The 24,812-nt window shown below is 44.0% G+C and overlaps 1 protein-coding gene across 1 annotated transcript in view; it reads left to right on the top strand.

Moving 5' to 3' along the window:
* The window catches only part of LOC141132845 (aldo-keto reductase family 1 member C1-like), a 121,306-nt gene that overhangs the window by 88,287 nt on the left and 8,207 nt on the right, over window positions 1-24,812 (top strand). The window contains exons 4-8 of the mRNA XM_073621766.1: window positions 5,015-5,095; window positions 9,121-9,243; window positions 9,775-9,884; window positions 16,950-17,115; window positions 17,692-17,774. Of these exons, the coding sequence (XP_073477867.1) occupies window positions 5,015-5,095; window positions 9,121-9,243; window positions 9,775-9,884; window positions 16,950-17,115; window positions 17,692-17,774 (563 nt within the window). The remainder of the gene's footprint in view (window positions 1-5,014; window positions 5,096-9,120; window positions 9,244-9,774; window positions 9,885-16,949; window positions 17,116-17,691; window positions 17,775-24,812) is intronic.

The following is a 24,812-nucleotide window of genomic DNA, read 5'->3' as shown; positions in this document are numbered from 1 at the left end:
CTCAACTTTATCCCTGACCTGTCTGGTGTGTTCCATTGCCTTCATGATGCTGTTTGTTCGCTAAGATTCTCTAACAAACCGCTGAGTGCTTCACAGAACAGCTCTATTCATACTGAGATTAAATTGCACACAGGTGGACTCTATTTACTAATTAGGTGCCTTCTGAAGGCAATTGGTTCCACTAGATTTTAGTTAGGGGTATCAGAGTAAAGGGGACTGAATACAAATACACACCACACTTTTCAGATATTTATATGTAAAAAATTTTGAAAAGCATTTATCATTTTCCTTCCATTTCACAATTATGTGATACTTTGTGTTGGTCTATCACATAAAATCCCCCCCCAAAAAAATTTACTTTTTTGGTTGTAACATGACAAAATGAGGAAAATTTCAAGGGGTATGAATACTTTTTTTTAAGGAACTGTATATTTGTTCCCCAACACTTCGTTGAGATAGAAAATTGTAAAGAAGTATATGGGTTGAGTCACCCTAGGACAGTGGTTCTCAACCTTCCTAGTGCCGTGACCCCTTGATAAAATTTCCCAAGTTGTGGGGACCCCTAACAGTAAAATTATTTTTGCTGGTCGCGTTTGCTGGCACAGTGGCGGCGTTTGCTGGCACAGTGGCAACAATTGATGGGCACAGTGGCTGCACAGTGGGACGTTTGCTGGCACAGTGGCTGCGTTTGGCACAGTGGTAACAATTAAAGGGCACAGTGGCTGCGTTTGATGGCACAGGTGGCAACGTTTGCTGGCACCATGGCGACAATTTATGGGCACAGTGGCTGCGTTTGGCACAGTGGCAACAATTAAAGGGGTCAGTGGCTGCATTTGATGGCACAGTAGCTGCGTTTGCTGGCACAGTGGCAACGTTTGCTGGCACAGTGGCAACGTTTGCTGGCACAGTGGCGACAATTGATGGGCACAGTGGCTGCCCTTGGCACAGTGGCAACAATTAAAGGGCACAGTGGCGGCATTTGCTGGCACAGTGGCGACAATTGTTGGGCACAGTGGCTGTGTTTGATGGCACAGTGGCGACAATTGATGGGCACAGTGGTGACGTTTGCTGGCACAGTGGCGACAATTAATGGGCACAGTGGCTGCGTTTGGCACAGTGGCAACAATTAAAGGGCACAGTTCCTGCGTTTGATGGCACAGTGGAAGCGTTTGCTGGCACAGTGGCGACAATTGATGGGCACAGTGGCTGCATTTGATGGCACAGTGGCGGCGTTTGCTGGCACAGTGGCGACAATTGATGGGCACAATGGCTGCATTTGATGGCACAGTGGCGGCGTTTGCTGGCACAGTGGCGACAATTGATGGGCACAGTGGCTGCATTTGATGGCACAGTTGCAGCGTTTTAATGGGGGTTTTTTTCTGATTGTTTCAGTTTGTTTGCGCCCCCACCACTGATTTATATATAAACGTTGCGGTTGATTCCTCAAAAGTGGTTATTCCGTGCCAGTGCTAGATACACAAAGTGTATAGCTTCCAAACATGTATCTAGCACTGGCACGGAATAACTACTTTTGAGGAACCAACTGGGACGTATATATATATATATATATACTACGTATATATATAAGAACACCTGTGACTTCTGGTAAGTCAGACACACAGGAAAAGCTGACAAGACAACATTTTTTTTATTATGGAGATATATATATATATATATATATATATATATCTCCATAATAAAAAAAATTTTGTCTTGTCAGCTTTTCCTGTGTGTCTGACTTACCAGAAGTCACAGGTGTTCTTATATATATACGTCGTATATATATATATACGTCCCAGTTGGTTCCTCAAAAGTAGTTATTCCGTGCCAGTGCTAGATACATGTTTGGAAGCTATACACTTTGTGTATCTAGCACTGGCACGGAATAACCACTTTTGAGGAATCAACCGCAACGTTTATATATAAATCAGTGGTGGGGGCGCAAACAAACTGAAACAATCAGAAAAAAACCCCCATTAAAACGCTGCAACTGTGCCATCAAATGCAGCCACTGTGCCCATCAATATATATATATATATATATATATATATATATATATATATATATATATATATATATATATATATCTCCATAATAAAAAAAATGTTGTCTTGTCAGCTTTTCCTGTGTGTCTGACTTACCAGAAGTCACAGGTGTTCTTCTTCTTCAGCAAGTTTCGTTGCCTCCCTCTTGGTACACTCGTCCGCAGCAAGCGGATTTCGGTGGGTGTACAAAGATGTCCGCTTGCCGACTTCTAAGTCTAAGCCTTACTGCGGACGAGAGTACCAAGATGGCGGCGACGGAACGTCACTTCCGTGTAGTCCCTCCTCTCCAGGAAGTGACATCTCGCTGGCCGAGACGGACGGACTCAGGCAGTAACTTCGGGTCTGTCTCGGCCAGCATTCGCGACCCCCTGGAGAATGGGCAATCGACCCCCCAGGGGGTCGCGACCCCCAGGTTGAGAACCGCTGCCCTAGGAGAATGGAAGCAATTCATTGTTTTTCTTTTATATCTAGAAAATCATTTGCAATGTGTTAAAAATATACCTGTAGTAAATATATCAGTGTGTTAGCATTGAGAACCAATAAACCCGAGACTGCTGCTCAAAGCTTCATCAAAATTGGCCAATTCCAACCCTGCCCAGTGCTGACTTCTCAAGGGTCCATATTGCCTGGTCATCAATTCTGAGCACAAATAAATATAAGTGCTGCCCAGTTGTATGTGTGTCAGAAAGGCTTCAGGTTTGCCACGTCACAAACCACACAAACCACCTCACAAACCCCTCTGTGTTAGAGATTAGACATGTGCAGAACAGAAAGATGTATGCGATCAAAGACAGCTGTCGTCTGAATCTGTGTCTCAGGAGTGCAGAACTAAGGGCACTCCTGTAACCCACAGGAGAAGTTTGTCCAAAAGAGCTTTGGCCATACTTCTCCTTTAACCCCTTAGCACCTGCGCCTCCTGGCCCTTTAGGAGGTTTGGCCATGAGGCAAAGGTAGGCATTTCAGTCATGTGACCGTTGTGATTGGCTGTCACAGTTGTCACATGATTGGTAAGTTTCTGATCACAAGTAGCGATCAGGAGCTTTGCGTTACCCCCTGCGTGCTCCCGCACAGCATTGTTTACATTTTAGTTACACATATATGCGGCCTCTTGGTGTTAAGGCCCACCCGCTGAGAAGCTGCATATATGTGTACGGCCTGTGTAAAGAGGTTAAAAAAGCAGCCTGTAGAACATGTAAAAAAGCGACAAGAGCTCCATCTGCTGGCAGTAAATGAGAATGCAAAATACTGATAAACTCTTATTTCATATTTACAGGACAAAACCAAACCAAAACAAATCATATATGCTAAATTATTACACATTCCCTTTAAAGCTTCAGTTACTCTAATTATCGATCTGTATTTCACATTCCCAGATTAGAACTGATAGGTATCAGTAGGACTTCAAGACAGCTGCTAGACGCTTTCTGAATGCTTTTTAAATGCACCCTGAACACGTTGTCCTTTAGACTAGCACTTGCAGGATAAAATAAGGACTGTGTGTACTTAAAGCAGTTGTATACCCCTTTAGCACATTTTTACCTACAGGTAAGCCTATAATAAGGCTTACCTGTAGGTCAAATGAATATCTCCTAAACCTGTACGGTTTAGGAGACATTCACCTTGCATGCAGCCGCTGCCATCAGCGGCTCCTTGCCGGAAAGAAGACTCATGTGGGCATGCGTGGGAGTGCGGTGCATACTAGCTCAGTATGCCTTTGCCTTATAGGTTTTTTTTTTTCTTCTGGGCATACAACCCCTTTAAAGTGAAATATTAGTTTCACTTTTAAAGCAGCCCCCCTGAATAAATATGGCACTGTCGCCCTGGTGAGAAAATCAAATGAAGGCATTGTCAGGGGGAATACTGTGACCTCTGGGAGAGGGGATAAATACCTGGAGGTGTTAGACTTTCTGCAGTTTAAATGAAATGATATACAAGATGCTAGGTTCTATTAAACTGCTCTGTCATCTCAAGAACAATACAGGGTAAACACTCTCGCTCATGTTCAGGGAAGGGGTCCTGAAGGTACAAAACACTTGACCTAGACACTAGTCTGGGGATTTGAAACAAAGGTATGGGAACAATGTAAAAGCAATATAGTAAAAACAATGTAAAAATATAAAAAAATATATAAACATAAAAGACCATAAGAGAAGACCAGGGGAGAACCCTGAGACTCCAATGTAGGACCTGGATAGTGCCTCTCAGTAGAAGGGATGAAATCCATGAGTGTGTATATATATATATATATATATATATATATATATATATATATTTTCATTACTCCTCATATATGTATAAGTGTCTATATATACAGTCATAAAAGATGGGCATTAATGAGACACAGCAGTGGGGGTCCATATACCAGCACTATAGGCAGCCAGTGTGAAGGAGCCAGAAGGGGACTCTGCAGCCAACAGAGAGGAAAAAGCACAGCGCCTCTAAGTGCAGTTTTAAAAATCACAGCCGAATATCGGATGCCACCGTATCAGCCGCCAACGGGATCCCAGGGACACAGACATTCAGTGACTTCCCCGGGATCCATACCACAGGATTCCATGATTACAATGCATCTTATTTCTATTCCCTTGTGAGTAGATCACCTGTATATTCATTTTTATGAAATGGTTTTAATACTGCACTTAGAGGCGCTGTGCTTTTTGCTTTCTATCTCAAGAACAATAGGTAATAGTCTTCATAGACTTAGTATAGCATTCAGTGATTTCAACAATTCTTCACAAAAAACGTTGATTTGTTCTTTTTAGCATCTTCTACACACTTCATAAACTTTTTTAAGTATTGGCAGCTGAAGGACAGCTCTTGATATTAAATAGAAATAAGCCCTTTGGCTCAGTGGACTTGCTGGAAACTTGCCATTTGGAGCAAAAGTTGGGGTTGTGGTCCAACAGCTGACACTCGCTGACTGTGTCTTGGAAATGTGCAAGATTTGACAATCTGTTCTTGTTCTATAGCCCGGAGGAGATCTAATCCCCATGGACAAAAATGGAAAAGCTCAACTCGATACCACAACAGACCTGTGCGCTGTATGGGAGGTAGGATATGGTATTTGATTGGCTCAGCTAGAGCAGTGGTAATTGGTAACACATAATGGCAGATTGGATGTGTTCAAAATAAAATGCTGTTTTTAGTTCATGCAGTCGTACAGGCTAAAATATGTACTTTATATTTGTGTATTATATTAAACCTCAAATTAAGCCAAACAGATAAATGAAGAAACCATCAGGCCCCTTGCACATGGTAAGAAATGTAAATGATTCCGCGCAAAAGGAATAAGTACTACCCTGTTTCCCCCAAAATAAGACCTAGCGTGATTGTCGTTGATGGCTGCAATATAAGCCCTACCCCCCAAATAAGCCCTAGTAGGTCGGTGTAGGCAGGGTAGGGCTTATATTCAGGGAAACAGGGTAGGGCTTATTTGGGGGGTAGGGCTTATATTGCAGCCATCACCGACAATCACGCTAGGTCTTATTTTCGGGGAAACAGGGTAGTAAAGAAAAGACAATTTAAAAGAACTGCTGCCTCTACTGGTTACTGCCACTAGGTGGAGTACGTAAATGAAAGGAAAGTGAAGTCGATGTGGCGCTGTTCTATTGTGCACCTATCCTTAATAAGCCAAAGATCTGCTGATGTATACAGAATGAATAAAATTGGATAAATAAAATTGTGAATGTGCACTAATACATGAATGTGCATAAAGGTGCATTACCATATTTAGTACATAACTTCAGATATGTGCTTCTAAACAAAGAAAGAAGAAAAACTAAATTTCAAAAATAAAAAGAAACAGGTGAATATATAATATCAGTGCAAATATGCAATCCCAAATATTGAATAGATAACGGGACTAGATTAGTGCCAATACTTCCATTGAGATATATGCATTAAAAGACACATATATATATATATATATATATATATATATATATATATATATATATATATATATATAGTCACATTGATAAATATACAAAGAAAGTGCTTAAATATATGCATTTAAAAAATAAATAAATAAATAAAAATAGTCCCATCAATGAATGTACAAAATGAAGTGCTTCTGTGCTGGTGAAAACAATTTTTATATTGATAATGTCCACTTTTCAAAGGTGATCATAGCATGCGTGCCTTATCCGTGCTCTTATTGCACATGGGGCCATCTAAGTGCAATGCACCTCTGTTTTCTGTGTATTTATTCCTGTTCCGTGTGTATGGCAGCCTGTCTGACAGAACCTGGCCGAACGTCTGGCTTCTGTGAAGGGGCATGTCCGAAAAACATCTGCAGATCGGCATCTGATCAGCGGTCTCAGCCCATGGCTGTGAATGCTGACCAGTGTGTTCTGGCGGGGGGGGGGGAGCAACCCACCTGTCAGAACACAAAAGCACAACAGGGAGATTGCTGTACTAACATTGGATAGTTAGTACAGCAAGTTCCTCTCGAGCTCCTCAGTTTTTTTTTTCGTTCAGCTCGCTGGGTTGAACGAAGAAAAACTGATAGTGTGTACCTAGTATAAGTCCGGCTACCACTCGGTACAATGTCAAGCCCCACCCAGCTACAGTTTGCCATAGACTTTGCCAGGCTGCCTGCCTTCCACTGCGCTTCTTCTTGCCTGATCTTGATACTATTTTTGTTTATGCTGAGATTTTTCACTCCTGTAAGGCCACTAAATTACCTCCTTCCCATCTAATTGCTTACAGAGCAGCCAAAAATTTGTCAAGCCAAAACTTTTTTTTTTATAATTTTGGATAGAGTATAAAGGGTAATAACTGCTGTCTTATTTTTATTGGAGTCTGGGACTTGAAGCTGTTTTAATACATTTACCTGAAGTTCTACCTTATTACAACAGTTCTCTGCTGCTTAAAGTGGTTATAAAGCTTTGTTTTTTTTTTTCTAAAAAAAATAACAAACATGCCTAATCTTCTTCTGGGGTCCACCGCCAGCGCTCCAGTCCCCTCCTCTTCATCAGGTGCCCCCAGGGAAAGACGCTTTTCCTGGGGGCACCCGTGCATGCTCGCTCCTGAGTCCTGCTCCCATGTATGTCACCTGATTTGATTTACAGCAGCGTAAGCCAATCGATCTCATTGCTATCAATCTGTCCAATGAGGAGAAACACAGTGGCGGGAGCCACTGCGCTCGTGCACATCGCTGGATCGGATGGGCTTAGGTAAGGGAAGGGGAGGGGGGGGGGGTTGGGGGGCAGCTGCAGCACAGAACATTTTTCATCTTACTTAATGAATAGAATGCATTAAGGTGAAAAACCTTAAAGTGTTTGTTAACCTAAAAAAAAAAAAATCCTGTTCCTTTAAAGCATGTTACACAGCACTGTGCTTGTGCTGTGCCATTTGGCCCCCTGTATCACCTGAAATACCTGTATGATCCTGCCTGGTTCTGCCCTCCACTTTTTAAACTGACCACGGTGTATCATGGCTGCTGAGCCCTGACAATATGGTCAGTTTACATGTCTCCGTCATCCGCTCTCTCCTCTGTCCTCCTCTGTCCTCTCCCCACTCCCTGCCTGTTAACTCCGTGCCCGCCCCCCTCTCCTCCTGCTGCTGAAATTAGGGTTAAATTTACACTATCCTCTCGGTTTATTCATGTAATGTGCCCCTGTGTCTGTGCCCTAAAAAAAAAATGCAGCTATATACCTGTTTTCAGAGCGCTGATTGGCACTCACGTGATCCACCGCCTCTCTCCTCTCCTCCTCCCCTCCTGACTGACGTCAGCAGGGGATCCTCGGCCCCGCCCGCTGCAGCTGGCAGGCCGAGAGAGGAGCGCCAATTGGCAATCTGAAAACAAGTATATAGCTGCATTTTTTTATAAGGCACAGACACAAGGCACATTACATGAATAAACCGAGAGGATAGTGTAAATTTTACTTAGCGGTTTAACAACCACTTTAAGGCTTTAGAACCACTTTAATGTGGACCTTTCAGTAAATTTACATGTCTGAAAGAAAAAATTTACAGCATACAAGAACAGCATATTTTCTGAAAAAGTTTCACTGTTTTACATTAAAAAGACATCCCTAAAGTGATTTTAAACTCAAAAAAATGTATTATATTGCAACTTAAAAATTCTTTTCTTTTTTTTCCCTTTTTTTTTACCTGGTGAACTTCCTTTACCAGACCAAGTTGTCCAGATAAAGTGGCACTTAGGGGGTTGAGACAAACCATTTAACACTGACAGGGTTGCTTACATTGGTCAGCTTTAATTTATTTATGTAAAACCTTTATCCTAAAAAAGGAAAAAAAACTGTTTCTGTAACTGCCTAATAAGTGTTAGCTGGAGTTGGACTGGACTGACAATACTGCTGCCCAATGGTATGTCCATTGCTCCTCCATCCAGAGTGTAGCCACCCTCGGAGAAGAAGTGTGTTAATGAACAGATTACCAGGTGAAAATCAAGGGAAAAAAACTGCCAACAAGAAAATAATGTAGCCACCTTATTAAAGTGATTCTAAACGTATTTTTTTTCTTAAAATAACAGACATGTCCTACTTACCTGCCCTGTGCAATATTTTTGCACAAAGCAGTCCTGATCCTCCCCTTCTCAGGTGCCCTGCTGGCGCTCGTGGCTCCTCCTCCCTGCACCTGTGCGTGCTCACTCCTGCTAGACACATAGAGCGCTTATCGGCTCCCTCCTTACTGGCTGTGAGTGACAGCAGCGGGAGTCAATCAGGAGAGAGAGAGCCTCAGCTCTCGTGCACATCGCTGAATCAAGATCAGGCTCAGGTAAGTATTTAGGGAGGGCCGGGGGGAACAGCATCCTAAAGGTTTTTTCCCTGAATGCATTTAAAGTAAACAACCTTCAGGCTTTAGAACGACTTTAAAGATTTGTAAGCTGGTAACTATTTAAATTTTAGTTTTGGGGTTTAAAATCACTTAAAGCTCCAATCCAGTAACTTTGCAGAGGTTGAGATGATGTCGTCAGTCTGCTGCAGGCATGAGGAAGAGTTTCTTCTGTCTCTAGTGATCAGACTTCAACATTGTAATGTTATAGCAAAGGCTAAAAGTGGACATTCCCATAGTTCATTTTTCACCACTATGCTTCTGACACTCACAGGCCATGGAAAGATGTAAGGATGCTGGTCTAGTGAAATCTATTGGAGTCTCCAACTTTAACCGTCGGCAGATAGAGAAGATTCTAAACAAGCATGGACTAAAGTATAAGCCTGTGTGCAACCAGGTAATTAGAAATTATTAATAGTTATTAATAAATGTTGTAATTTGTACTATATACTGTAGTAGGTTTGTAATAATAATGCAGTACATAAACTTCAACTTTATACATACACACTTTTACATTTTTGGATGTATGTGTGAAAAGCTTTTTGGTACCCATTGCAATCAATTGGGGATCTTTGTTCAAGTTTTCAACTCTGCACTACAAAAATGGCAGTGTATTGGGTAATGCTGGCCATTAGAAATTGTCTTGCTTCAGGATCTCCCTGTGTTGTAGCGCGCAACTCAAGCCTTAGCGCAAAATTGTTAGTGAAGTTCCAAGTACATTGCTCCAGTTTATACCACCTGCTGGCTTTTCTGCAAAGGATTTTAGAGGTCAGATGTTGGCCTCTGAGCTTCAAGTTCCACTCATCTGTCACATTTCTTACTCTTTCATGCAGCAAAACCAAATAAGGATATTACAATGGAAACACCTTTTAAAAATGAAAGTACAATTGGACTTAAAGCATTGCCATTGACTTTCCATGTTTTGCAGGTTGAATGTCACCCATATCTGAATCAAAGCAAACTGCTAGAGTTCTGCAAAGCAAAAGACATCCTGCTGACTGCATACAGCGTCCTGGGCTCACACAGACACAAGGACTGGTATGACCTAGGGTTGGGGCTGCTTCAGCTGTTCATATTACAAGGTTTTATTATTTATTTGACTCTTTTAGAAAGCTTTTCTGCTGCACTCTACAGAAAGCACTGATCACCTCATCTCTTGTCTCCCAAAGAGCTTACCCTTCTTACCACAGCTAGTCATAAACAAACATTTACAGGCAGAGTTGTCAGCCAGGGGAAAAATGTTGTTGGTTGACAAGGGGAGGGTTTAATTGCAAATACGCACTTTCACAGTTGGCCTGCTACACTGTGTGTATCAGGGGCTGCTGTTAATTCTCCTGATACAGGACGGGTTGCTGTCACAATGAGAGAGGAGTTCCAATGATAGCATCTGTAGAGCCATCTCCATGTAATCAGCAGGGCTGGGCTGTCATTTGGACAGCCTGGTCCTGCATCTTCCATAGACTCCCTAGCAAGGGTCAATGTAGGGGCAGAAGAAGTTCCTGTTAAATCTATGCAAACCCACCATATTGCCTAAGGTGGGAGCTTCTCTAGCCTCCACATTGGCCAGGTTTTGCTTAGAAATCTCCAGGACATCTTCTGAGACTGCAGGAGCTTTGATTAAAGCAACAGGAAACTAGTGTGAAAACTGGGTGTCCCCTGAGATTCTGTGGGTGTTCACAGCATTGGAGCAGAGGATTGGGGATGATGGGTGTGCTGGTGGTATGCAGGAAGGACAGGAGGGGCCAGAAACAGAAGAGAGGGGGAAAGGAAGTGCTGGCGTGTCAGAGGTGGGGAGAGCTTTAGATGCAATGGGGAAAGCATGTAGGCAGGTCGATCCTAGGGTCACAGACGCCTGGGTGCAGAAATATTTCTGGCGCCCCCACATGGGCGTGGTCATCTTACCAACTCCTCCCCTTTACAAATGATTCTATGGCAACGACTCAAATACAGAGCTGCTCCCCTAAGAAGTCTTTGTTACCCTGAAATCCTCCCATGATCTCTTAATAATAAAGAAAATACAGGAAGAGAGAACACTAATGAGACCTGGAGGGAAGTCTCTCTGATGCACACAGAGAGGGCTTCTGTTAGAAAGAGTCCCCAGACATAATACAGGATACGGTCAAAGACTGCAGACATGATACCAGAGATGGTCAGAGACTGCAGACATGATACAAGAGATGATCAGAGACTGCAGACATGATACAGGAGATGATCAACATGATACAGGAGATGATCAGAGACTGCAGACATGATACAGGAGATGATCAGAGACTGCAGACATGGTACAGGAGATGATCAGAGACTGCAGACATGATACAGGAGATGATCAGAGACTGCAGACATAGTACAGGAGATGATCAGAGACTGCAGACATAATACAGGAGATGATCAGAGACTGCAGACATACTACAGGGGATGATCAGAGACTGCAGACATGGTACAGGAGATGATCACAGACTGCAGCCATAATACAGGAGATAATCAGAGACTGCAGACATAGTACAGGAGATGATCAGAGACTGCAGACATGGTACAGGAGATGATCAGAGACTGCAGACATGGCACAGGAGATGATCAGAGACTGCAGACATAATACAGGAGATGATCAGAGACTGTAGACACAGTACAGGAGATGATCAGAGACTGCAGACATGGTACAAGAGATGATCAGAGACTGCAGACATAGTACAGGAGATGGTCAGAGACTGCATACATAGTACAGGAGATGGTCAGAGACTGTAGACATGATACAAGAGACAGTCAGAGACTGCAGACATAGTACAGGAGATGATCAGAGACTGCAGACATGATACAAGAGATGGTCAGAGACTGCAGACATAGTACAGGAGATGGTCAGAGACTGCAGACATAGTACAGGAGATGGTCAGAGACTGCAGACATGATACAAGAGATGGTCAGAAACTGCAGACATAATACAGGAGATGGTCGGAGACTACAGACAAGATAGAATAGATGGTCAGAGACTGCAGACATGATACAAGAGACAGTTAGACACTGCAGACATAATACAGGAGATGGTCAGAGACTGCAGACATGGTACAGGAGTTGGTCAGAGACTGCAGACATAATACAGGAGATGATCAGAGACTGCAGACATAATACAGGAGATGATCAGAGACTGCAGACATAATACAGGAGATGATCAGAGACTGCAGACATGGTACAGGAGATTGTCAGAGACTGCAGACATAGTACAGGAGATGATCAGAGACTGCAGACATGGTACAGGAGATGATCAGAGACTGCAGACATAGTACAGGAGATGATCAGAGACTGCAGACATGGTACAGGAGATGATCAGAGACTGTAGACATGATACAAGAGATGGTCAGAGACTGCAGACATAATACAGGAGATGGTCGGAGACTACAGACAAGATAGAATAGATGGTCAGAGACTGCAGACATGATACAAGAGACAGTCAGACACTGCAGACATGGTACAGAAGCTGGTCAGAGATTGCAGACATGATACAAGAGATGATCAGAGACTGCAGACATAGTACAGGAGATGATCAGAGACTGCAGACATAGTACAGGAGATGATCAGAGACTGCAGACATAATACAGGAGATGATCAGAGACTGCAGACATGGTACAGGAGATTGTCAGAGACTGCAGACATAGTACAGGAGATGATCAGAGACTGCAGACATGGTACAGGAGATGATCAGAGACTGCAGACATGGTACAGGAGATGATCAGAGACTGCAGACATAGTACAGGAGATGATCAGAGACTGCAGACATGGTACAGGAGATGATCAGAGACTGTAGACATGATACAAGAGATGGTCAGAGACTACAGATATAGTACAGGAGATGGTCAGAGACTGCCGACATGATACAAGAGATGGTCAGAGACTGCAGACATAATACAGGAGATGGTCGGAGACTACAGACAAGATAGAATAGATGGTCAGAGACTGCAGACATGATACAAGAGACAGTCAGACACTGCAGACATGGTACAGAAGCTGGTCAGAGATTGCAGACATGATACAAGAGATGGTCAGAGACTGCAGACATAGTACAGGAGATGATCAGAGACTGCAGACATGGTACAGGAGATGATCAGAGACTGTAGACATGATACAAGAGACAGTCAGAGACTGCAGACATAGTACAGGAGATGGTCAGAGACTGCAGACATGGTACAGGAGATGATCAGAGACTGCAGAGATAGTACAGGAGATGATCAGAGACTGTAGACATGATACAAGAGACAGTCAGAGACTGCAGACATAGTACAGGAGATGGTCAGAGACTGCAGACATGGTACAGGAGATGATCAGAGACTGCAGACATGGTACAAGAGATGGTCAGAGACTGCAGACATAATACAGGAGATGGTCAGAGACTACAGACAAGATAGGATAGACGGTCAGAGACTGTAGACATGATACAAGAGACAGTCAGACACTGCAGACATGGTACAGAAGCTGGTCAGAGATTGCAGACATGATACAAGAGATGGTCAGATACTGCAAATATGATACAAGAGATGGTCAGAGACTGCAGACATGATACAAGAGATGGTCAGAGACTGCAGACATGATACAGGAGATGGTCGGAGACTGCAGACATGATGCAAGAGATGGTCAGAGACTGCAGACATGATACAAGAGAAGGTCAGAGACTGAAGACATGATACAATAGAAGGTCAGAGACTGCAGACATGATACAGGAGATGGTCAAAGACTGCAGACATGATACAACAGAAGGTCAAAGACTGAAGACACGATACAAGAGAAGGTCAGAGACTGCAGACATTATACAAGAGATGGTCAGAGACTGCAGATATAATACAGGAGATGGTCAGAGACTGCAGTTCCTATGGACGTTAGTAGATAATGGCCGATCGGCCCTCTCACCTGGCCCAGCGATGGTTCCTCTGATCAGGAGTCAGCTCACTCTGAATTGCCCGTGGCGACTCCGCTGGGTAGCACCCAGATCTGTATTCTGGCAGTGACTCCATTCCTTTCTCCGCCAGGGATGGCGCTAGGCTGTGTGTCTTTCCCTCTGGTGGCGCAGGGCAGTGGGGTTTCCTCTCTGATGGTGTTCCCTCAGCACTGCCCTCTCCCTCTGGAGTCCTGGGTGTACTTCCCTGAAAGCTTTCCCAGGCTCCTGTATCTCTCTCTCTCTCCCATTCAGCTGAGCCTGCTGTGTGGGCTGCAGTTTCCGTGTTACAGTGGGGCTGCCAGTCCTCGGGACTACGTGTCCCACAATCCTCTTCTCTGCTCCTTTTTCTATTCTATTTTTTCCCTGGCTGATATGAAGGCGGGGGAAGAAACATAGTGGGAGGCTGTGCTGGCCAGCACCGCTCACTAGTATAGCAGTGCACGTGCGGAGGAGAGGGAGAGGGAGGGGAAGGGGCGAAAGAAGACCCGCAGCTGCAGTGACGTCACTAGGGTTGGTGTCACCAGGTGCGGTATAACATGGTGTCACCCCCCTTCCACCAACTTTAGTCGCCCCTCAGTACAGACCCCCCTCCACTAAGTATAGACCCCCCTTCATCAGTGCAGGCCCCCCACTAAGTATAAACCCCTCTTTTAGTACAGACCCCCCCTTCATCAGTATAGACCCCCCAGGACAAACCACCCCCCCTCCATTAGTAGACCCCCACCAGGACAACCCCCCCTCCATTAGTACAGATCCCCCCAGGACAAAGCCCCCTCCATTAGTACAGACCCCCAGGACAACCCCCCTCCATTAGTACAGACCCCCAGGACAAACCCCCCTCCATTAGTACAGACCCCCCACCAGGACAAACCCCCCACCATTAGTACAGACCCCCCCAGGACACCCCCTCCATTAGTACAGACCCCCCGGACAAACACCCCCCCTCCATTAGTACAGACCCCCCCAGGACAAAACCCCCCTCCATTAGTACAGACCCCCCAGGACAAATCCCCCTCCATTAGTACAGACCCCCCAGGACAAATCCCCTCTCCATTAGTACAGACCCCCCAGGAGAAACCCCCCTCCATTAGTACAGACCCCCCCAGGACAAATCCCCCTCCATTAGTACAGACCCCCCCAGGACAAATCCCCCCTCCATTAGTACAGACCCCCCCCCAGGACAAATCCCCTCTCCATTAGTACAGACCCCCCCAGGAGAAACCCCCCTCCATTAGTACAGACCCCCCAGGATAAATCCCCCATTCATTAGTACAGACCCCCCAGGACAACCCCCCTTCATTAGTACAGACCCCCCAGGACAACTCCCCTCCATTAGTACAGACCCCCAGGACAAATCCCTCCATTAGTACAGACCCCCCAGGACAAACCCCTCCCCTCCATTAGTACAGACCCCCAGGACAACTCCCCCTCCATTAGTACAGACCCCCCAGGACAACTCCCCTCCATTAGTACAGACCCCCAGGACAAATCCCTCCATTAGTACAGACCCCCCAGGACAAACCCCTCCCCTCCATTAGTACAGACCCCCAGGACAACTCCCCCCCCATTAGTACAGACCCCCCCAGGACAACCCCCCCATTAGTACAGACCCCCCAGGACAAACCCCTCCCCTCCATTAGTACAGACCCCGCAGGACAAACTCCTCCCCTCCATTAGTACAGACCCCCCAGGACAAACCCCTCCCCTCCATTAGTACAGACCCCCCAGTACAACCCCCCCATTAGTACAGACCCCCCCAGGACAACCCCCCATTAGTACAGACCCCCCAGGACAAACCCCTCCCCTCCATTAGTACAGACTCCCCAGGACAAACCCCTCCCCTCCATTAGTACAGACCCCCCAGGGACAAACCTCCCTCTATCAGTACAGACCCCCCAGGACAACCCCCCCTTTAGTACAGACCCCCCAGGACAACCATCCCCCCCATTAGTACAGACCCCCAGGGACAAACCTCCCTCTATCAGCACAGACACATTAACACCCGGGCGGCAGCTAGAGAGGACAGTGTGCAGCCGCGCCGCCCGGGTGAAGAGCAGATCGAGACAGCCAGGCAGCAGCTTAGGCGGGAGTGAGAGACAAAGCGGAGGAGAGTGGAGAGAACCTGTGTGGGCTGCAGGCACGGGCCGTCCCCCCCCTCCCCAGTGAAGTCACTGCGCGGCTGGTCTCTCTCAACACAGAGACCAGCCGCTCCGATCTCCGGCGGCTGCTCTCCTCTGACAGGAGGAGGAGGGAGGGGGGACGGGCTCTAGCAGTGTAAAGCACAGCGGCGCGGCCGCTCCGCGGCGGTGACCTGCTGCGGACAGAGCTACTTCTGCACACGGAGGGGAGGAGGAGGAGGGAGGGGAGCACTCTGGCTCTTCAGCGCCCCCACCTCTCTGGCGCCTGGGTGCACTGCACCCCATGCACCCGCCTGGGATCGGCCCTGCATGTAGGGGCTCTGTGCAAGGATTGCAGGAGGGGTCAGAGCTATGGGTCAAAAAAGGAGATATATGTCTAAGGAAAAAATAAACCTGGGTGTTCTTCTGCTGCACGGCATGTCATAGCTGAGCTGGCCTAAACCAAACGTTGATGCCTCATTGATACAATTAACACATCTCCTATTCCGCTCAGTGTAAGCTGTCCTGTCAGTCATCATGACATAGTGGTGGGGAGGGGCAAAACACAACATTTATTAGGTAAAACTGTTTATTATTTTTTAGCGAGGTCAGAAAACAGAAATCCTTGAAAATGTATCTGCAGCTAAAACCTATGTTTTTCTATGTTAGAACTTTTAAAATGCTTTGACATATTTTTACAGCTCTATGTGGCTATCCTGGGGGGATTTCTCTTCGGTTCCTGTCTCAAAGACAATGTGTGGCCAGGACATAAAGTGAGAGGACACTTCCAGAGGCACACATACAACAATAAAGTAGAAACGGAGTAGGGAAAGGCTTACACCTTTTATTGCTGTTTGAGTCCCATTGGAGGTTTTTCCCTAGCTTTCTGTCTTGGTGACACGATATTACGTATGGGGTTCAGACAGCAGTATAAAACTTGACAGGTTCTAACCTTTTCTGACTTTATCCAAAATTAAAAAAGGGATTCGGCTGCAGTTACATTTTTATTGAAAGGTCTCCTCTGGGTCGTTTTTTTTCTCTTCTCTCTTTTTTTTCTGCATTTAGGGTAGATCAGAACTCTCCAGTACTACTAGAAGATCCAGTCTTAGCCGAAATTGGCAAGAAGTACAATAAGACACCGGCAAACATCGCTATTCGCTACCAGATTCAGCGTGGAGTGGTGGCCATCACCAAAAGTTATAACCCAGATAGAATTAAGGAAAACTTCAAGGTGAATAATGCGCTCCTCTGTGTCTCCAACATTATAGCAAAAGAACCACATATTTTCACACTGTGATATTGATTCTGCCTTTTCAGAAAAAGTAACACATTCCACAGCTGCCAAAGAATCTTCTGCATCTGACACTTCCATTTTTGTGCTTGGTCCCTGCTGAACACTCCTAGCTTTTGAGATTTTTTTTTTTCTGCTTCTATAAGATAATTGTGTTGTCCTATGTGCCCATGCACAGTATTTTAGTCTAGAAGCGTTTTTGAAGTTTCAGCTTCTAGGAGCAGAAAAAACCCTTTTTTTTTTTTTTTTTTTTTGCATTTTTGGGAGTGATTTGCTGGCAGAAAAAAAAGGCTTAATGGTCCTAACTGCTGCTAAAATCTGCAAAGAAGGATACCCAAAAGTACGGGGTATTTCATGGGGCTCTGGTCATGAATCATATGGCAGTTCCTACCTTCACTTCATTCCATTTTGCCTGATTAGATCTAATGATTTGTCTTTAATGCATAAACTCATATGCATTCTATTTCATGTGAACTACAAAGAAGTATTTATAAAGGATCTTTTAACTATTTGCAGGTTTTTGACTTTGAGCTGACTCCCGAAGATATGAAAACTCTTGACGGGATGAACAGAAACCTTCGTTATGTGGATATTCCACTGTATGTTTACCATATGGAATGTTTACAACTTTTTTTAAGAGCTTGTCCACTATGTAGTGACTTTTTAAATGATTTATGTAAAGTCTCCGGCATACACAGAGCAACAAAACACACTAGAAGAATACAAGCATGAAGTGACCCCAGAGAGGTCCAGAACAGAAGATACAATACCAGTTATAGTTAACATGAACTGGCTTGTTGGACATATCCAATTCCAATATAGAGTTACCACTTTGTGGCTACAGTCTTCTGGGAAGGCTTTCCGCAAGATTTGAGTGTGTCTGTGGAAATTTTCTCCATTTGCAAGGTCAGGTACTGATTTTGGATGAGAAGACCTGGCTCACAATAAGCAATCCAATTCATCTTAAAGGTGTTTAGAAGGGTTGGGGTCAGGGCTTTGTGCAGGCCACTTGAGTTCCTCCACACAAGCTCATCAAACCATGTCTTTATAGAGCTGACTTTGTGCATAGGTGGAAGTCATGCTCGAACAGAAAAGGGCCTGCCTCTAATGCCGCGTACACACGAGCGGAATTTCTGACAGAAAAAGTCCGATGGGAGCTTTTTATCGTATATTGCCCCATCTGACTTTTTACATCGAAAATTCAGACAGACTTAGATAGAGAACATGTTTTATATTTTTCCGACGGAAAAAATTCCTGTCGCGAAAAACCGCTTGTCTGTATGCTGTTCTGACATACCAAAAGTTACGCATGCTCTGAAGCAAGTATGAGACATTGTACGTGTTGTCCCGTCATACGTGTTGTACATCACCGCATTCTTGATGGTCAGAATTTGGTGTGACCGTGTGTATGCAAGACAGCTTGAGCAGAATTCTGTCGGAGATACCTTCATGCCCTGTACACACGACCGGTTTTGCCGTCGGAATAAACTCTGAAGGTTCTTACGATGGAGTTCCGACGGAATTCCGCTCAAGCTGTCTTGCATACACACGGTCACACCAAATTCCAACCGTCCAGAACGAGGTGACGTACAACACTTACGACGGGACTAGAAAACGGAAGTTTAATAGCCAGTAGCCAATAGCTTCCGTCTCATACTTGCTTCTGAGCATGCCTCGTTTTTGGTACGTCGGAACAGCATACAGATGAGCGTTTTTTCCAATAGTAATTTGTTCTGTCGGAAAAATATAGAACATGTTCTCTATCTAAGTCCGTCTGAATTTTCAACAGAGAAAGTCCAATGGGGCATACACACAGTAGGAATATACGATAAAAAGCTCCCATCGGACTCTTTCTGTCAGAAATTCCGCTCGTGTGTACACAGTATCAGAGTTTATTCAGACGGCAAAAATGGTCGTGTGTACAGGGCATAACTGTTGTCAGAATGTTAGAAGTGGACAATTATCAAATATGTTTTTTGTGTGCTGTAGCATTAGCAGTACCTTTCACTGAAAACATATGAACTCAATTACTTGGAAGGGTGTCCACATGCTTTTGGCCATATAGTTTACCCTCTGCTGAAAAAAAATCTGACATTTAATTTTTAGAACCCCATGAAGGAGGGTAATGATATAGGGGTAAAATGGGAACTTCCAATGTGTGGAAGGAAGTGCAGGGCCATTTCCCCTGAAGTAATATGATTCTGTAGATCTTAGTATGCTTTGGCTACCAATGTTTAATAAGTATGAATGCTTGCACTTGACATCAATTCATCAGGTCATTTAGCTGGAAAAGGGAAAGTGCCATGTAGGAGCAGTCAATGGATTGGGCATGATGGCTAACAAGAATCATTTAGCTTGCCATATTTTTCTGGTGATGGTTTTTTTTTTCCATAATTTTTATTGAACAAATTTATATTTGAGAGCAATTTTTCACTTGAGCAGTAGAATTTTTTGGTAGGATTTTTTGTAATGGATAGCTTATTTATTTGAGCAGTTTGAGATTCTTAGTTCCTATTCACTACACTCAAATGATTATCACACAGGATGACCTAATCTTGCAGCATCTAAAAACAAATTGTCACACATTAATCTATAAAGTAGATCTAAACCTTAACTGCTTAAAATAGTAGTAAACTCTTTTCTGCTACTTATACCTACAGGTAAGTTTATAATAAAGCTTACCTGTGGGTAAAATGAATATCTCCTAAACATCCACCGTTTAGGAGAAATTCCAGTGAGCAACAGGCGTGATGTCAACAGCGCATGCGCTCTGAAGGGACGACATCACAGGAGAGCGACTGGGAGAGAGTTGTCACCCTATAACAGGAAGTGCCTGAACAATGCCCTTCGTGGCATCACCAGGTATTATTTTAACAAAAGAAATATTTTTGAATTCCATTTATCATGACACAGTTTATATTTGAGATTCATTGTGTTCATGTCACTTTAAATGAAGAGATTTAAGGGTTACTAAACCCTTGTTTGTTTGTTTTTTTAAGTAACAAACATATCATACTTACCTTATCTGTGCAGTTGGTTTTGCTCAGATTGGCCCCAATCCTCCTCTTTTGGGGTCCCTCAGTGGCTCTGGTGTATCCTCCTCTTCTCGAGTGCCCCGTCGCAGAAGCGCTCTCCTTCAGGACACCCGTGCGGGCGAGCTCCCCAGTCCTGCTACTGCGTCTATTGACACCAACAGCAGGACCCGGACCCGCCCCTCAGCGCCCGCGTTATTGGTTTTGATTGACAGCAGCTGGAGCCGATGATTGCGCTGCTATCAATCTATCCAATCAAGACACAAGACACCAACTGGAGCTGGTGTATTCATTCCCGTCGCGTAAATTACAGGGTTCAGGTAAGTAAAAAGGGGGGCTTGGGGGGCTGCTGCATGACAGGAGGTTTTTTGCCTTAATGCATAGAATGCATTAAGGTAAAAAACCTTGAGGGTTTACAACCCCTTTAAGTTGTCTGTTATCTGTCACAGCTAAGACTTTCAGATGCTGCCATAGACCAGCTCTCAAAAAGTTTTGCTAGTTTTGGATCTGAACATACTCTACATGTCTATTCCCTAGAGGCAGTAGAGGAGAAGACCCCTTTTACACTGAGGCAGTTTTCAGGCATTTTAGCGCTAAAAATAGCGCCTGTAAAGTGCCTGAAAACTGCCTCTCATGCCTCCCCCATGTGAAAGCCAGAGTGCTTTCACACTGAGGCGGTGCACATGCGGGACGGGAAAAAAAGTCCTGCAAGCAGTATCTTTGGGGCGGTGTAGGAGTGCCATATACAGCACTCCTACACCGCCCCTACCCATTTAAATGAATGGGCAGCACTGCCGAAGTGCCTGAAACGCGCTTGTGAAGCGCCGCAACACAGGTGCTTTTAACCCCTTGTTAACCCCTTCCTGGGGGTTAAAAGCGCCCCCGCTAGTGACCGAAAAGGGCTGCTTAAACAGAGGTAAAGCACCGCTAAAACTAGCGGCGCTTTACCGCAAACAGACCCGTAGTGTGAAAGGTTTCTAAAGCAGAACTCGAGGCATCAAAATAATCATTTCCCCCAGGCCTCTCCACTACTCCTGTACAATGTACACTGTTTATTTAAAATGTCAACCTAAACACCTTTTCTTTAGCAATATAATGTAGCAGTCATTTGACTGCTCTAGTCCCAGTCTTCTTTCTGTAGTATGGTTGTTGGCAGAAAACAGCGGTGACACAAGGGACTGCATGTCCCAGAAGTATGTGCAGTTTGTCTAGCAGCTGCATCATTACGTCACCCGTGTAGTACTGAGAACTACAGCAGGAGTTAAAATGACAGATGCTGAGGCTCAGTTTCGTGCAGTTGGAAGTCCCCTAGAAGCATTTGACAGAGGAGAGTACACAAATGTGCCCTGTATGTAGACCATGGAGCTGTAATGTACAGTTGGGGGCCTCGCTGCAGCAAAGATATGGAAAAAAAAATCCAAACTGGAATTCTGCTTTAAGATGTGTTACACACGTGGCCAAAAATGCCCCATGTGTTGCAGAGATTGAGGCTGTAGTTTTGGACTATACATGAGTTAAATGGCTGTTATAGCTATACTTTTCCCCATGGCCCAAATTGTTGGATTGCCAAATGCCCAAAACACTCACATGTCTGATTGTTAAAATAAATAGACCTGATTTAAAACATTCATTTCCCGTTGGCCACAATTTGTAAAAGATACAATATGTAACTGGGATTTGAGGTATACCAAACTCACAATAAGCATTGCCAAAGTATAACTGCATAACCATTACTCCACATGACTATTAACTGTAAACATACTAAGTGCAGCATCCATTAATGATGATATATATAGAGAAGTATAATACAGAAATGGCCTCCAGGGAAAAGTTTGGCAGGAGATGTACGAGTCTGGAGTCTGCGAACAATGAATTCTATCTGATAATGCAAACAAGTAACAAAGAGCTTTTTGTATTGTTTTCAAATGTTAAGGAGAAATTATTAAGCAACACATGGGCTTACTTAAAACTGAACTCTGTGCATATAAACTTTTATTTAAATACACTCACAATAGCCACAAGGGATAAAAATACATTTTGTATGCACCAAATGCATTTACAAATCCAGTTATTACCGTGCGTAGCAGTGACATCACCACTGCGCTGTACATGTACAGCCTGTGCACAGAGCAAAGTTGTAGGAAACACCCAGCAGGCTCCATCCACTACACAGGCTTGAAAGCAGGGTTCAGGTAGGGATATGAAGGAAAACAGTGTACAATGTAAACTGTTAAATTTGGTGCAAACAAATAAGTGGCACAAAAAATAAACAAAAAGGAGGAATGCTTGGATAAACAGACCTATACACAGTGAAAACATTGAGTGTCCAAAAGGATATACATGATTGTATATTGTCCAAAGATGTGTATAAATGTGATACATTTGTATTGAAAAATGTGTAAGAGAAACAAAGTCCCAAAAAGATTCCTTTGAATAATCCAATAAAGATTATATTTAAAAATTCCTCCTTCGTGGGTCAAAGTTAAGCATGGATGTACACTCACCAGATGTAGTAGATCCCCCTGCCTTGTGACAGGAAGGATTATAGAAGGCTAATGGGGTCTCGCCGACCTCCTTGCGTCTTTTAAGTGAATCCTCCATTATCCTCAGCATCCAAATAGGGCGTAACTTCAAACGGGATGTCACCAGAGGTATGGGTAAGAGAAAAGAGAGGACGAACTCCTCAACCGCAATGAACAGTGGAGGCTGTGGAAAACCACTTTTTGCGATTCGGCACTGCGTCGCTTTAACTGACAATTGCACGGTCGTGCGACGTGGCTCCCAAACAAATTGATGTCCTTTTTTCCCCATAAATAGAACTTTCTTTTGGTGGTATTTGATCACCTCTGCGTATTTAATTTTTTTAAAACAAAAGCGACAATTTTGAAAAAAACGCATTATTTTTTACTTATATATAAATATAAATATCCCCCAAAAATATATTAAAAAAAACTATTTTCTTCCTCAGTTTAGGCAGATATGTATTCTACATATTTTTGGTGAAAAAAAAACGCAGTAGGCGTATATTGATTGGTTTGCGCAAAAGTTATAGTTATAGCATCTATAAAATAGGGGATAGATTTATAGCATTTTTATTATTAATTTTTTTTTTTTTACTAGTAATGGCAGCGATCTGCATTTTTTATCATGACTGCGACATTATGGCGGACAAGTCGGACAATTTTGACACATTTTTGGGACCATTGGCATTAATACAGCGATCAGTGCGATTAAAAATGCATTGATTACTGTAAAAATGTCACTGGCAGTGAAGGGGTTAACACAAGGGGGCAGTGAAGGGGTTAAGTGTGTCCTAGTTTGTGTTCTAACTGAAGGGGGGAGTGGACTGTGCAGGAAAGATAACAGATCATTTCTTCATACTCTGTATGAACAGACGATCTGTCACTTCTCCCCTCAGAGAACCGGAAACTGTGTGTTTACACACACAGTTTCCGGTTCTCCGTATCTCAGCAGCGATCGCGGGAGAACTGCGGTGATCGAGACCGCCAGGCACTTGCATCGGCTCGGGGGGCGAGCGGGGGGGGGGAGGGGGGGTTGGCGCGTGCGCCCCCTAGTGGCCACAGGGTGAAGCGACGTTACATAACATCATTTCGCCCAGCCGTGCCACTCTGCCGCAGTACAACCGCGGTGGCTGGTCGGCATGTGGTTAAAAGCCGGACACTTGTTTGTTGCGCTCAGTAGCTTGTTCACTACCACAGCTGCTGCATTGCCTTTTGTTCTGTTGCACCACAAACACTTCTGCTTCTCTTTTCATTTCCTTAGTGACCCTTTCAGAATGTTCAAACAACATACATATTCTGATGGCTGAGTCCAGTTTTAACCCTTTCATGACTAAGCCTATTTTTGAAATTTGGTGTTTACAAGTTAAAATCCGTATTTTTTGCTAGAAAATGACTTAGAACCCCCAAACATTATATATATTTTTTTAGCAGAGAATCTAGAGAATAAAATGGCGATTGTTGCAATATTTTTTATCACACGGTATTTGTGCAGCGGTGTTTTAAACGCAGATTTTTGGAAAAGTGACACTTTCATGTATTTTAAAAAATCCAAACAGTAAAGTTACCCCAATTTTTTTGTATAATGTGAAAGATGATGTTACGCCGAGTAAATAGATACCAAACATGTCACCCTTTATAATTGCACGCACTCGTGGAATGGCGACGAACTACGGTACCTTTGAATTTCCATAGGCGACGATTTAAAAATTTTTTACGGTTACCAGGTTTGAGCTACAGAGGAGGTCTAGGGCTAGAATTATTGCTCTCGCTCTGACGATCGCGGCGATACCTCACATGTGTGGTTTGAACACCGTTTACATATGCGGGCGCGACTTCCGTATGCGTTTTCTTCGCTGCGCGAGCTCGCGGGGACAGGGGCACTTTAAAAAATTTTTTTTTTTTTTTTTTTATTTAATTTATTTATTTTTGTACTTTATAAATTGTGTTTAAATTTTTTTTTTTTTTTTTTTTACTTTTATTGCTGTCACAAGCAATGTAAACATCCCTTGTGACAGTAATATGTGGTGACAGGTACTCTTTATGGAGGGATCCCTCCTTTACACTTCAAAGTATTCAGATCGCC

Source organism: Aquarana catesbeiana, linkage group LG03, assembly GCF_042186555.1.
Source record: "Aquarana catesbeiana isolate 2022-GZ linkage group LG03, ASM4218655v1, whole genome shotgun sequence".
In the NCBI taxonomy this organism is placed as follows: domain Eukaryota; kingdom Metazoa; phylum Chordata; class Amphibia; order Anura; family Ranidae; genus Aquarana; species Aquarana catesbeiana.
This window is presented reverse-complemented; position numbering and strand designations above follow the sequence as displayed.